The 14,355-nt window shown below is 40.9% G+C and overlaps 1 protein-coding gene across 1 annotated transcript in view; it reads left to right on the forward strand.

Annotated features, from left to right (window-relative positions):
• Rtf1 (RTF1 homolog, Paf1/RNA polymerase II complex component) overlaps positions 1-14,355 on the forward strand; it is a 56,631-nt gene that overhangs the window by 17,859 nt on the left and 24,417 nt on the right. Inside the window, exons 3-4 of the mRNA XM_034495422.2 lie at positions 6,791-6,938; positions 10,366-10,570. Of these exons, the coding sequence (XP_034351313.1) occupies positions 6,791-6,938; positions 10,366-10,570 (353 nt within the window). The remainder of the gene's footprint in view (positions 1-6,790; positions 6,939-10,365; positions 10,571-14,355) is intronic.

Here is a 14,355-nt window from a genome sequence, read left to right on the forward strand (position 1 = left end):
TTAGCCAAGCGTGGTGGCTTTACCACTGAAGAGCTTGAATTTGAAACTAGCTGGGACTGTGTATGAAGATTCTCTCTCAAACAAATGAAACCACTTAAACAAAACAAAACAATTCATCACTCTTTATGTCAGCTGTTTATGTATTTAAGGGAGAAAAAGCTTGACTGTTAGCTTGTGCCCTGTCTACCATGGGAAGAAATTTGGAGTGGCTTTTCCCTCTATAAGATTGTTCTTTTCAGTTTGTTTGTTCTTTTTTTTTTTAATTGAATACCTGTGTGTGCATATGAATATCTTGAGTGCAAGTGCCTGCAGGGACCAGAAGACAACATTAGATTCCCCTTAAGCTGCAGTTACAGGTGCTTATGAACTACCTGATGTTGGGTCTGGGATGAATACCAGCCCTGTCAGAGCAGCAAAGTGTTGTTAGCCACTTAGCCATTTCTTCAGCAACCCATAAAATGTTCTTAACCTCTACTGCTCTTCCTCCCCCAGGAGGAGCTCAGTGTGATTGGTGGGGAATAGCAAGTCCTGTGTTAACTATTCTGAAAGACTGTCTTTCCACCTACCCAGTATAGAGCACTTCAGAGTTAGAGCAAATGTTTCACTACTTTGGATAGTGAGGAGGTAACATAAAGTCTTTTTTTTTCATTTTCATTCTACTCTGGCCGGAGAGAACTCAGTGATAGCACCATGATCCAGAATTAAGCTTGCTGTAGATAGTTTAGGTTGGGTAGGGGATTCTTGAGGAATCCATGAAATTTGAGATAGAGGCTATTGACTTTATTTCTTTGCCATAATAAATGTGCATCCACATATCTGTCTGGGGAAAAACAGTATTGTGCTGTATTTATTTCTGTTTTGATTTTTGCATCTTTCCTATGTGCAAACCAGCCTTTAAAATTTTTTTGGAGGCCGGGCAGTGGTGACGCATGACTTTAATCCCCCACCACTTGGGAGGCAGAGGCAGGCAGATTTCTGAGTTTGAGGACAGCCAGGGCTACACAGAGAAACCCTCTGTCTTTGGGGGGGAGGTTTTTTTTGGGGGGGGGAGTTGTTGAAGTGCCCACCCTCAGTGAGATGGAACAAACATGTGCTAGAAGCTTCCTGGAGTTTTAGAAAATATGCTCCTTTATTTTTGTCTGTTTGCTTATTCGTAGGTTTGATGCAGCAGTCTTCCTGCCTTCACCTCCCACGTGCTGGGATTATAAGTATGAGCCACCATACCTGGATACTTTTGTCATTAGTTTGACATAAGTATACGTATAAAGAAATGTTTTGGTCCTCTTAGATTTTATAGTACAAAAAATTGATGAGAACAGTTAATTTTAGATTTTTTAAAATTTTATAAACCCGGCAGTGGTGGCACATGCCTTTAATCCCAGCACTTGGGAGGCAGAGGCAGGTGGATTTCTGAGTTCGAGGCCAGCCTGGTCTACAGAGTGAGTTCCAGGACAGCCAGGGCTACACAGAGAAACCCTGTCTCGAAACCACCCCACCCAAAAAAAAAAATAAATTCATTCAGTATGTGAATGGATGTATTATATGTGTGGGTACCCTTACCAAGATGCACATGTAGAGGTCAGAGGACAACTTAAAATAGTTTACTTCTTCTTGTGGGTTTTAGGAATTAAACTCAAGTTACCAGGCTTGGTAGCACATGCTTTTACTTGTTGAGCAACAAACCAGGAACAGCTAATTTCAAGGTCAATGGGAGCTTGGTACGGGGCCACAACTTATAATCCAGCACTTGGGAGGTAGAGGCAGCATGATCAAGAGTTCAGGTCATCTTTGCCTACTTACAAAGTTCAAGACCAGTCTAGCTGCATGAGACCGTGTCTTGCAGGGGCTTGGTGAGGGATAATGAATAGTTTATCACAAGGAGTAAAGCACTCTGATTTCAGAGCAAGAGAATACCTACTTGATTGATATAGAGATGGGAAGTAGAGAGAAATTATGACAGTTTCCCATTTAGAGGAAGATATATGCACTAGACAGCAAGTATAAGATTTAGTGGGTGAGGGAATAAGTGGATGTTCTGCGTGTGATATTTTTAAATTACTTAGTAATTTTTAAATTACTTTAGTAAATTTATTGATGCATTATTTGGGGTAAAGATTCTTGAGATACAATAAAAATTGGCAAGGCTTTTTCAGTTTCATGTGGACCAAGCCTCAGAAGCTGGAAGGAATAAATACTTTAGTGACTGAAGGTCATGATACTTTGACTTCAGCACACTTGAAAGGAGGAAAGAATGGAGAAAAACAGCCTTAGTGAAAATTCTGATTTTCTTTTTCCAACATAAAATGGTATATTGAATTTTGTAGAACAAGGGTTTTGTTTTGTTTTAGAGACGGGGTCTCCCTATGTAGTCCTGACTGTCCTTGAACTTGCTGTGTGGACCAGACTAGCCTCAGATTTACAGAGGTCTGCCTCTGCCTCCTGGATTCTAGGATTAAATGAGTGCCCCACCACTCTGTGTTGTTTTGGCTTTTTGAGACAAGGTTTGTTATGTTGCAGACTGGCTTGAAACTCACTGTGTAGCCAAAAAGGAACTGTTTTTCATAATAATTTTTACATTTATTTATGTGTATGTGTGGTGTGAGTCTGAGTGCAGTACTGGTAGAATCTAGAGACAACAGATCTGGAACTGGACTTACTCCCTCATGTGGGTACTGGAATCAGGTCTTGTGAGAACAGTGTGTACTTTCATTCAGTGGGCCCTCTCTCTAGGCTAAGCTGAACTTCTAATCTTCATGTCATCTGCTGGAGATCAAACCTGGGCTTCCTGCATGCCAAGTGCTCTCTACCCACTGAGTTCCTCCCACAGCTAGAACATGGTTTATAATGAGATTGAAACTTTTGTTATTCTGTCTCCTTTTAGTCTCATGTTACCCGTAGTAAGTGGTCAATTCAGTGTGTCACTTGCATTTTATATATAAGAAACAGACACAGGTTAAATTCTTGGCTCTTTTCCAGTTCTTTTGACCCAGCTCCAGCACTGTTTGTTACTAGCCTAGCTGTTATTCTTGAACACTATTTACTTGAAATGTTTTTATTTCATATATAAATTTAATTTAGAACCAGCATGGAGCCCCATGCCTATAATGCAAAGGATCTTGGAGATCACCTGGACTCCTGTGGTCCTCGGATAAGAAAATAGAGGCTTGAACTGTTGCCAGCTAACAACAGAGCTACCCTTCACTACTGTCTCAGTCCCCGAACAAATCATGAAATATAGCTCATTCCTTTACTTCATCTTTCCTGGAGAAAACATCAGAACATCACTTCTGTCCTGTTTGCCCTCACTCCATTTTTACTGTTTCACTCTGACAGTGAAAGACTTCATTTGTCCTCTGTTGGGAGTCAGGAGAATAAGGGTTTTGAAGGGGCAGGGAAGCAGTCCTAGCATAAAGGCTGGAATAAGATATTTCTGTATTGTTTCTCTTGTCACAAAGTCTTGACTGTCTTCTTTTATACTTTAATAGAATCTGTACTTTGGGAGAGTCAGTTTTGCACCAATATTTAATATATATGCTTAGGCCAAAAACCATAGGAATATCTGATTTATAGATTTTAATGTAAAATGCTGCAAATATGATCTACTCTCCAGGGGCCAAAAAAAAAAAAAAAAAAAAAATCTTTGGATGATTATTGGAACTCTTTGAGTCTTCTTGAAATTCTCAGACTTTAAGTATTTACCTTTGGATAGTAGAAATACAAATGGTTCTCCACACTTAGGTGCTGGGAACTGAACAGAAGGCTTTGTACACCACCAAGTGTTTTATTGTCAGGTGCATACTTTCAGCTGGAGATTTGTTTTTTGTTTTTTGTTTTTTTTTTAAGAGTTTTTATTAATTTTCTGTGTACATTCATGTGGGCAGGCATGAGTCACAGCAGGTGTGTGGAGGTCAGCACAGCTTCAGGAGTTGGTTCTCTGCTCCCACTGTGTGGGTCCTTGAGATTGAACAGGTCATTAAGCTTGGCAGCAGATTCCCTTACTTGCTGAATCACTTCACTGGCCCCAGAAGTTTATTTTTAGGTATAGCATTCTAATTCCCCTAAAGAGTCATGGATTGCATTGATTGGCTATTTTCATTTGATGTCATGGAGGTCCCTGAGTCAGGTTTATGGGAGGACGGGCATGCAGCTTTGTGTCTTCTTTTGAAAATTGTTGAAAGAAAAACAACCAATAACCTTTTCACATTTAGGTTTAGCAAAAAGCCCTCTTTTAAATGAGCATTTAAATTTCTTCTGTTTTAACCCTTGTCTTTTGTTCTTTCCCATAAATCAGTGTCTTATGCATCAGATGGGAGGCAGTTGCTAGGCTCAAGTTTAGGCAGAAAGAGAGTGGAAGGACAAGGAAGCCAGTGGGTTCACTAGTGTGACTCTACTTTAGGTAGTTTTTGCTCTGGTCAGAACCCACCTCCCCAGGGAATCCAGAGTTTGGCTCTGTTGCACATTAGAAACCCACACCTGTAGGCAAAACTAGACCTGGGCACTCTGGTTCACATGTGACCCTGATAGCTCAGCCGTTTACTCTAAAGCGCCTCACATTTCTGTTGAGGAGTCCAGAATGCCCAGACACTGTTTGGGAAAGGTGGATTGAGGCCATTTTCTTAACTGAGAATAGATACAGAGTACTGTGTACATTTTTATACTGTTTCTTGTACCAAGAACCAATGGAACAATGTACATAACAATGTACATTATTGATTCGAATATTGTCTGCATAGAAATGTGGTGTAGTTTTAGCTCAGTTAACAAATATTGAACATTGTGGACTGTTTTGAATTCTTTTAAACTGACTTGAAAATCATTTTCCTTAAGGATTTAAAACTAGAAATGCCTGAAATTTCAGATTTAAGAGAAAATGACTATTTCTAGATGATGATCTAGGTGTTGAAATACAAATTTACCTATACCAGTCACTATTCATTCATATAATATTTTATTTCATAACATACAGTTGTTTTATTTTCATTCCCCATTAAATGAAAAAATAAATGGCAATTAAAGTAATTGTATCACAGGTGTAACTCAACACTCAGGAGGGTTGCCAGTTTGAGCTCTACCTGGGCTCTGTAAGAAGACTTGATCTTTAAAAACAAAACAAATCATCTTCAACAGTGTTTTTTCAAGATGAAGTGAGAGTGTGGGTCTTAGGGCTAGCCTCTGTGGGAAACTAATTAAAATGCCTACTTCTCCAGACTTACCAAAACAACAGAAACTCTCCATCATAAATGGACTGATCCTAGGTGACCTAGGTTTATCACCCTACTAGAGGAGGAGCAAAGATGCTATGCTGTTGCTAACTAGTAGATGTAGAGATTTTAGTTTACAGAATTGTCTCTGTTGATGAAAGGGTCATCATAATTTAGTACACATTCCTTGTAGAATGAAAATTAAAAAGTAGCCTACAATTCACCATTTTGGTTTTTAACTAAAGTTACTCTAAAACAGCAAATTAAAACATCAAAAGACTTTTTGGCTAGAATTGAGAGCATGTGCTGCCCGTTATTTTAGTGACCAAATTTCAGGTTTCTTAATAATTACAAGTCCAGAATCTCATGTTTATGATTTAATGAAACACTGTTACAGCATAATCCAGATTACTTTTTTTAAAAAAATGTATGGGTGTTTTGCTTGCATGTATATGTTGCATGTGCAACCCTTGGGTGCCTGGTGTCATGGAGGCCATAAAATTGCAGTGGATTTCCTAAAATTGGACTCAGCACATGGATGTGATCTACTGTGTGGATGCTGGAAACTAAACCTCAATTCTCTGAAAGAGCAGCCAGGACTCTTAACTTTGGAGTCATCTCCAGTCTTCAGTCTGTATGATATGCATTCAGTAAAGTTGCCTGCCATGCAGGCATGATGACAGGAGTCCAGGTCCTTGGCACCCACATAGAAGCTGAAGGTGCACATCCATAACTTTCCCACTGGGGTTAATGAAGTCAGATGGATCCTTGGAGCTCCCTTCCAGCAATCTCAGTGAGAGATCCTGTCTCAAAGACTAAAGTGGAGCGCAGTACAGAAACAGACATTGGACATTGACCTTTGGCTTGTACATACACAAACATACAGATGCTCTCACATCCACATGTACTGTACACTACCACAGCAAAGTAAAGAAAACACCAGGAAGCAGGAGACACTGGATGGAGCCCAGTGTATTGATGAGTTAGTTCTCTGTTCCAAATCTAGTTCTGCACTAACTAACAATGTGACTTAGTGCTTGTCTTTGTGGCTGAATTAGGTCCTCTGCAAGAACAGTATGGACTCATAACTGTTGAGCTGTCTCTCCAGCTTCGCAGTCCAGATTTTTTTTTTTAAACAAGATTCAGTATTCAGACTTAACAGTCTAACTTTACTTACTGCTTCCTTGGAGTTGCCAAAGCTATTATTCATGCCACAGGGTGGCTTTTGTCCTTTTCTCCCTATGTTTTTTGTCGTTTTTCTCCTGCAGAAAGTTCTGTTTTCCTGAGACCCACATGAGTGCTCAGCTAGCCTGTGTACTCTAACCCAGCATGCCAGCCCTCAGCATTTGGTGTCATCTCTACCACAGAGGAAAATAGGAAAAGTTGTTTTCTCTTGGTTTCGTGTTTTGGTTTTTGTTTTTGTTTTTTTTTTTTTAAAACAAAAACCACAGTCTCATTATGCAGCTCCAGACTAGCTTCAAACTCAGAAGCCTCCTGCCTCCCTTTCAAAAGTAGTGGTATTATAAGCATGTATCACTTCATTAAAGTGCCTAGTTCTATTTCAATTTTCCTTTTTCCCCTCCTTATAGTGGACATTTGGGAGCAATAAAAATAAGAAGAAAGGAAAAGCCAGAAAAGTAGAGAAGAAAGGAGCCATGAAGAAGCAAGCCAGCAAAGCTGCCTCCTCGGGCAGCTCAGACAGAGACAGCTCAGCTGAGAGCTCAGCCCCCGAGGAAGGTGAGCCCAGCACCCAGCCCAGCAGGAGTCTTGAGAAGGGGAAAGGAAGGGTCCTGTGGGTCCTTAATACCAAAGGGTTGGCTAGGCTGCTGACGTGTGGCCGCAGATCTCCTGCATTGGGCTCCTCTTAATCTTGAGTACTTGCTCTTTTTTTCTGGGAAATTCTTGGTCTGACTGAGAATGGGAAATCTTTGAAACAGATACCAAGTCCCATAGAAAATATTTCTCCATGGTGATAATTCAGGAATTTTGCTGTGTTTGTCAATAGTAGTTTGACAGCTGAACTTGTTCAATGACTAGAATAGTAAATTTTATTTGTTTGTTTGTTTGTTTGTTTTTGGCCAAAAAAATGGCCTAACTTGGTTTTAAGCACTCGTCTATGAATGCAAGTTAAATCAAACAAATTCTGGTGTGACTGATGATTTAATACCCATTAGTAATGTATGCTGTCTTTTTTATTTTGTTGTTTTCGTTATTGCTATTCAGGTCAAACTGACCTTGTCCTCTCTATGTAGTCCAGGTTGGCCTTGAACTGGTGATCTTTTGGTCTCAAACTTCTGAGTCTGAGAAAAGGAAAAAACAATTCAGAATTATCAAAATCTACTGGATGAGTTTGAATTTCTGGAGAACAAGATATCCATGTAGTCTAAAAGCATTGCCTAGTACATACTAGCCTTTAAACAGAAACCAAGTGATCCAAATTATCAGTGCCAGTAGCCACAGACAGGTGTCACATACTTCTGGTGTGACACTAAGAGGGAAGGCAGAGAAGAGTTGCCTAGGGCGGGGTGGGGGTGGGGAAATCATACAGCAACACCAAGGCCTAGCATAGGTTCCCCAGCCAGGACTGCACAGTGAGGAAGAGGAGGAGGAGGAAGAACAGCTGGAGAAAGAGGAGGAAGAGGAATGAAGGTGACTTTTAAAAGCTGTGGGATTGTAGCTTGGTGGCAGCTCACTGATTTGTCATGCTTAGAGTCCCAAGATTGATCCACAGCACCATGAAGGCAGGAACAGCAAAGGACATAGATAACTTTTATAATATGTTTGCCAGATTCATAACCTGAAGTGTTTTTTGCCAGAACAAACCAACACTAAGCCAGATTAGGGGATAACTGTTGCTATTTAAACTTAAATAAAATTTATACTTAAAATTTAGATTCTCAGTTGCACTAGTCATATATTTAATTTGTCTGTCAGCCACCCATGACTATAACCATTCTGATGTAGTATTATTAATTTATAAAAAATACAGGTTGAGGTGGGGAGATGGCTCAGTGGTTGAAAGCAGTAGAGTCTTACAGAAGACCTGAGTTAGTTTCCCAGTAAATCACAAGCACCTGTGACTCCAGCTCCACGAGGATTTGATTTGATACCTTAGCTTCTGAAGGCACTGCATTTGTGTACTTCCCCACACAGACACACATACTAATAATTAAAAATGATAAAAATAGAATAAAAATTAAAAGCTCAGGTTTATTCACTTATGACATAAAGACTGAGATGTTTAAGACAGGGCATCCACATGGCAGCTTTCTAGCTGGTGGGGACTCTACAGACTCCAGAGGTAGGCAAGGTGGAGAAGCTTTTAATCTCAACCCTTGTCAGGGAGAAGCAGGACAGTCTGGTCTATGTAGAGAGTTCCAGGACAGCCAAGGCTACACAGTAAGATGGGGTTTATCAGTTAATTTTTCCATTGCTGTAATAAAACAAAGGAGAAAAGGTTTATTTTTGCTCATAGTTTGGGATATAGCCCATCATAGGGGCAAGGCATGGTGGCCAGAGCATAGGCATCTGGCTGCAGTACATCTACTGTCAGGAAGAGATGAATGCTGGTGCATAGCTCCTCTTCTTTATTTTGTACATCCAGGCTTTAAACTCAAGGAATAGTGCCACTCACTTTTAGAGTTGGTTTTCCCACCTCAGTTAACCTCATCAAGACATCCCATCATCAGCATACCTAGAAGCTTGTCTTCTATATGATTCTAGATCTAGTCAAGTTGATAGAGTAAGCTGTCACATTGTGTTCATTACCACCTCACAGAATTCTGTTAAACTATATAGCAGGCTTTAATTCTTCAAAATTAGAATGGTGTTGACAGAGGCTAATCCAAGCTTGGTGGTATACCCCTGTAAATCCCAGCTGCTCAAGAGGCTAATAAGGGAGTTAAATCATATGAACCCAGAATTTGGGGGCCAACTTGGAAAGCACAGTGAGCTTCCAACACAAAACAAAGTTAACTGGGTTTGCTAGATGGCTCAATAGGTCAAGGTGCTTGCCACCAAGAGAAGTTGAGTTTGACCCCTGGAGCCTCAAAAGTTAGGAAAATACTGCCCTGATACAAGCATATTCTCATTCATATTTATTCCATCTCCCTCTCCCCTATCCTCCCCTCTCCTCCCCTCTCCTCCCCTCTCCTCCTCTCTCCCCTCTCCCCCCCACTCAAACGTAATAAAAAATTAGGTAATACCAGGCAGTAGTAGTGCACGCCTTTAATCCCAGCACTTGGGAGGCAGAAGCAGGTGGATTTCTGAGTTCCAGGCCAGCCTGGTCTACAGAGTGAGTTCCAGGACAGCCAGGGCTATACAGAGAAACTCTATCTCGAAAAACAAATTAGGTGATTAAAAATTAAGAAATAGAGCTGGGTGGTGGTTGGCACACCTTTAATTCCAGCACTCAGGAGGCAGAGGCAGGTAGATCTGTGAATTAAAGGCAAGCCTGGTCTACAGAGTTCCAGGACAGCCAGGGCTACACAGGGAATCCCTGTCTCAATTTGATTTCATATTTTCTTTACTTAGATCACTTGTTAATACTACCTATACAACTTCACATATCTCACCAGTATCTTTGAATGAGGGTTGGCCTTTATATTTTTTAGTTTTTTGTTTTTGCTCTGGTTTTGTTTTTTTTGAGACAGGGTTTTTCTGTGTAACCCAGACTATCTTCAAACTAGCTCTGTGGATCAGACTGACCTCTTAACTCACATGGATCTGCCTGTCTCTGCCTCCCAAGTCCTGGGGTGCACCACCACCACTCAACAAAACTTGACGTCTGTCTGTCTGTCTGTATCTATCTTTCTATCTATCTGTCTGTCTGTCTGTCTGCCTGTCTATCTATCTATAGGTTGTTTTTATAGGTCTGTAAAAATTTTTTTCAGAGTAACCAAGTTGAGTTAAAAGATGAGTGGCAGGTATCACAGCCCTGTAAACCTAGAACTCAGGAGGCAGAGGCAGGAAGAACATGAGTTTGAAGGAAAAGATTGTGGTCATTTTTCTAGCCTAAATTTCCCTACCTGTTTGCATTTACCAAAGACAGATCAAGGAGACATCCCAAGTGGGTGGAAATGGCTGTGTGCCTTTCCTGTGGGAGAGCCAAGGGGTGGCATGTGTCACATAGCGTGGTGTGATTTTTGTTGGTTTTTCATTGCAGGTGAAGTGTCAGATTCTGACAGCAACAGCTCCTCTTCTAGTTCAGATTCAGACTCCTCGTCAGAAGATGAAGAGTTTCATGATGGCTATGGAGAGGATCTCATGGGAGATGAGGAAGACAGGGCCCGACTGGAGCAGATGACAGAGAAGGAGCGGGAGCAGGAGCTCTTCAACCGCATAGAGAAGAGGGAGGTGTTGAAAAGAAGGTAAGGCTGTCGCCACCCTGTGCACTCATTTTGTTTCTCACAGTTGAAGATTTTCTCCAGGTTCACAGTGGTATATGGCTTTACCCATGTAATTGTTTTTCTTACTTATTACAATTTTTGATAAATTACATGAGATGCCAGACACTTCATTTTACAGGATGTCTTGGCCCACGGCTGCCAAGGAATGACACAGACTTTTTATTAATTATGAGAGCTTGGCCTGAGCTTGGCGGACCCTCAAATAGCTCATCTAAGTCAACCTGACCATCTAGCTCCGTCCCACTACAGGGCTTGTTAGTTACCTCTTCTTCAGTTTCTGCACCTGTTCCTTCTTCCTCTGTCTGTCTGGCAAATCTCCCACCTCTCTCTCTCTTTCCCAGAGTTCCTATCTCTGCTGGAAGTTCGGCCTATCATCTCCTGCTTTGCTATAGGCCATTCAGCTCTTTATTAAACCAAGCAGAAGGTAATGGAGAACATGTTTACTCAACACCTTGACAGGCAATGCTTCATAAAAAGATCATCTTTAAACAGTGCACAAGAAAGTGTTCCAACAGTGCTTTGTGAAAATGCACTACAATTAAGATTTGAGCATGTGGGGCTGGAGAAATGGGTCAGTGGTTAAGAGCACTGACTGCTCTTCCAGACGTTATTAGTTCAAATCCCAGCCACCACATGGTGGCTCACAACCATCCATAATAAGATCCGATGCCCTCTTATGGGGTGTGTCTGAAGACAGCTACAATGTACTTACATATAATAAAGAAAGAAAGAAAGATCCTTGAGGTCGGAGCAAGAGGGAGAAGGGAAGGGGAAAAAAAAAATTCCACTACTGAGCAGTGTCTTCCTTTTTAAAATTTAAAACAAGTTTTCCTGGGTGTAGTGGCACATGCCAGCACTTGGGAAGCAAAGGCAGTTATGAGGTCAGCCTGGTCTACATAGTGAGTTCCAGGACAGCCAGAGCTACTTACTAAAAAACAAACAAATATGCAAAAGATAAATAAAATGTAATTAATTTTTACTTATTTACTTTTGTTTTTTTCAAGACAGGGTTTCTTTGTGTAGCCCTGGCTGTCCTGGAATTTAATTTAATTTAATTTGTGCATGAGGCTGGCCTCTGTTTCCCTAGTACTAGGATTAAAGGCATATATGTACCACCATCAGCTAGTGTAATTTAAGTAAAAAATAAAGTAAGTATATTATTTCACTTCTACAAGACAAAAACTACTGAGGAAGTCTTGACTTTCTTGGCTTTTATATTTATATAATCTGACTTTTAAATATTGTGTGTGTGTGTGCTTGTTTTGTGTATGATATATGTAGGTACTCATGCCCATGTGTGCACACAAAAGTCATAATAGGGCGTCAGGTGTCTTTTTATATTCTACCTATTCATTTGAGGAAGGATCTAGGCTAAGCTCGAAACCAGCAAGCTCCAGTGATTGTCCTATTTCCACTCCCCTTGGAGCTGGGATTGCAGGTATGTGTAGACTGCCTGGCTTGTTATGTGGATGCTGAGATGTGAACTCTGTACTTGATTGTTGTGTAGCAGCTCTCTTAATTACTGAGCCGTCTCTCCAGCCCTTGAATTTAGAATGTCATTTTACTAATTAACAAAAGTAATGTGGGCCAACGTTGGTGGCTCATATCTCCCAGACTGGGACTCTAGATTTTTTTTTTTTTTTTTTTTTTTGGTTTTTCCAGACAGGGTTTCTCTGTGTCTTGGCTGTCCTGGAACTCACTCTGTAGACCAGGCTGGCCTCAAACTCAGAAATCCGCCTGTCTCTGCCTCCCAGGTGCTGGGATTAAAGGCGTGCGCCACCACTGCCCAGCAAAACTGTCTTAAATAGAACAAAAGGCTGAAATGTTGGGCTGGTGATGTGGCTCACTGTAAACTGCTTGCATGATTTACCCAAGTCCCCAGGTTCCATTCTCAGCACTGCTGTAAGCACTTAAGTGTTTAATCAGAACCTGTTTCAAGCTCCTGAGGGTTTGCCATATTTATTTTAAATGGCAAAAGTTCTTTCTCATCTCCCAGAAAGGTCAAAGTGGACTTGTCTTCTCTCTCTTGGGTAACAGAGTTCCCAGAACTGGCTTCCTTTCCTGACTACCTACTATCTTAGAAGACAATTGAAGCATGTTATCCATTAATTCTGTTGCTCAGGAGCCTGGTTGTTCTTTCTGGAGACCATATTAAGTATAGATAATAATGTTGGGCTTTCAGTCAGCAGAAAGTGGTAGGTATTAATTTTGAGTGTGAATGCCTACAAGATAACCTGTCAGGACTTGGAATACTGCCTTGGGGTTGTGGGTGAGGAAAGGTGACTTCTGAAGTTTGGATTTCTGAACTGTGGAACCATAAGAAGTTGACATAAAAGTCTAGGATCACAAATGTTCAGAGTAATTTGTCCCAAACTTTATATTTGAGTTTTTTCCATTTTATAAGACAGGGCTTACCATGTAACTCTGAATTGTCTGGAACATGCTATGTGGACCAGGCTGACTTTAAACTCACAGAGATGTCCTTGGCTCTCTCCTGAGTGCTGTAACTAAAAGCGGGTATCACCACACAGTGAGTTTTATCTTTTTAAGGGAGTGGAGGAACCAAGGATCAAACTGAGGCAGCTTTTCTCATGCTAGGAAAGCATGCTATCACTGAGCCTCTGTTTTCTCCCCTTTAAGAAGCAGGCAATATTCAGTGACATTTTTAGCAACTAAAAGAATGTCGAAGGTGGTAACAAACCTCCTGAGAGCTATGGTGTTCTGTAGTTCTGGAGCAGTACAGTATAGCCACTCAAAAAGTTCTCTTCAGCTTTTGTTACTGTTTGGGAAAATTTTGGGTTTTAGGGTTTCTTTTTTATTTGTTTTTGTTTTTTTGTTTTTTTTTTTTTTTTAAGACAAGGTTTCTCTGTGTAGCTTTGGCTGTCTGGAAATTATTTGTAGACCAGTCTGGCCTTGAACTCTCAGAGATCCCCTGCTTCTGCCTCCTCATTTCTGGGATTAAAGGCCCGCACGACAACTGTACAGCTTCTTTTATTATTATTATCATTTAAAAATGTTTGGGTGTATTACCTACACGTATGTCTGTGTACCATGTAAGTGTCTAGTGCCTGCAGAGGCTAGAAGAGGGCATCAGATCATCCAGAGCTGGACTTATAAATGGCTGTGAGCCATTGCAATGAGTTCTGGCAATCCAACCCAGGCCTGTGCACCTAAGCATCAAGGAACCATTTTTCCAATCCCTAGAGACAGAATCTTGCTGTGTTGCCCTGGTACTCCTGAGCTCAAATAGTCCTTACACCTCAGCACCTACTCCCAAGTAGGACACTGGTATATAAATCCTGTGCTCAACTTCACACGTTTTTAAAATTAGTCCATGTAGCATATATTGGCACTTCATTCCCTGTTAGAGCTGAGTAGCATTTCATTATACATGCTACATTATATATGCTGCAGTTTGTTTCTGCATTTGTTCAATTGCCATGAAAGTTGTTCTTGCCTTTTTTTTTTCTAATACATATAATGCACTGTGTCTTAGTTAGGAATTCCATTGCTGTGAAGAGACACCACGACTAGGGCAACTCTTATAAAGGCAAACATTTAGTTGGAGCTTGCTTATAATTTCAGAGGTTCAGTTCATTATCATCATGGTGGGAAGCATGGCAGCATTCAGACTTGGTGCCAGAGAAGGAGCTGAAAGTTGTATATCTTGATCTTAAGCCAGCCACACTGGGCAGAGCCTGAGCATAGAAGCCTCAAAGCCCACCTCTACAGTGACACCCTTTTTC

Source organism: Arvicanthis niloticus, chromosome 2 (genome assembly GCF_011762505.2).
Source record: "Arvicanthis niloticus isolate mArvNil1 chromosome 2, mArvNil1.pat.X, whole genome shotgun sequence".
NCBI classification, from domain to species: domain Eukaryota; kingdom Metazoa; phylum Chordata; class Mammalia; order Rodentia; family Muridae; genus Arvicanthis; species Arvicanthis niloticus.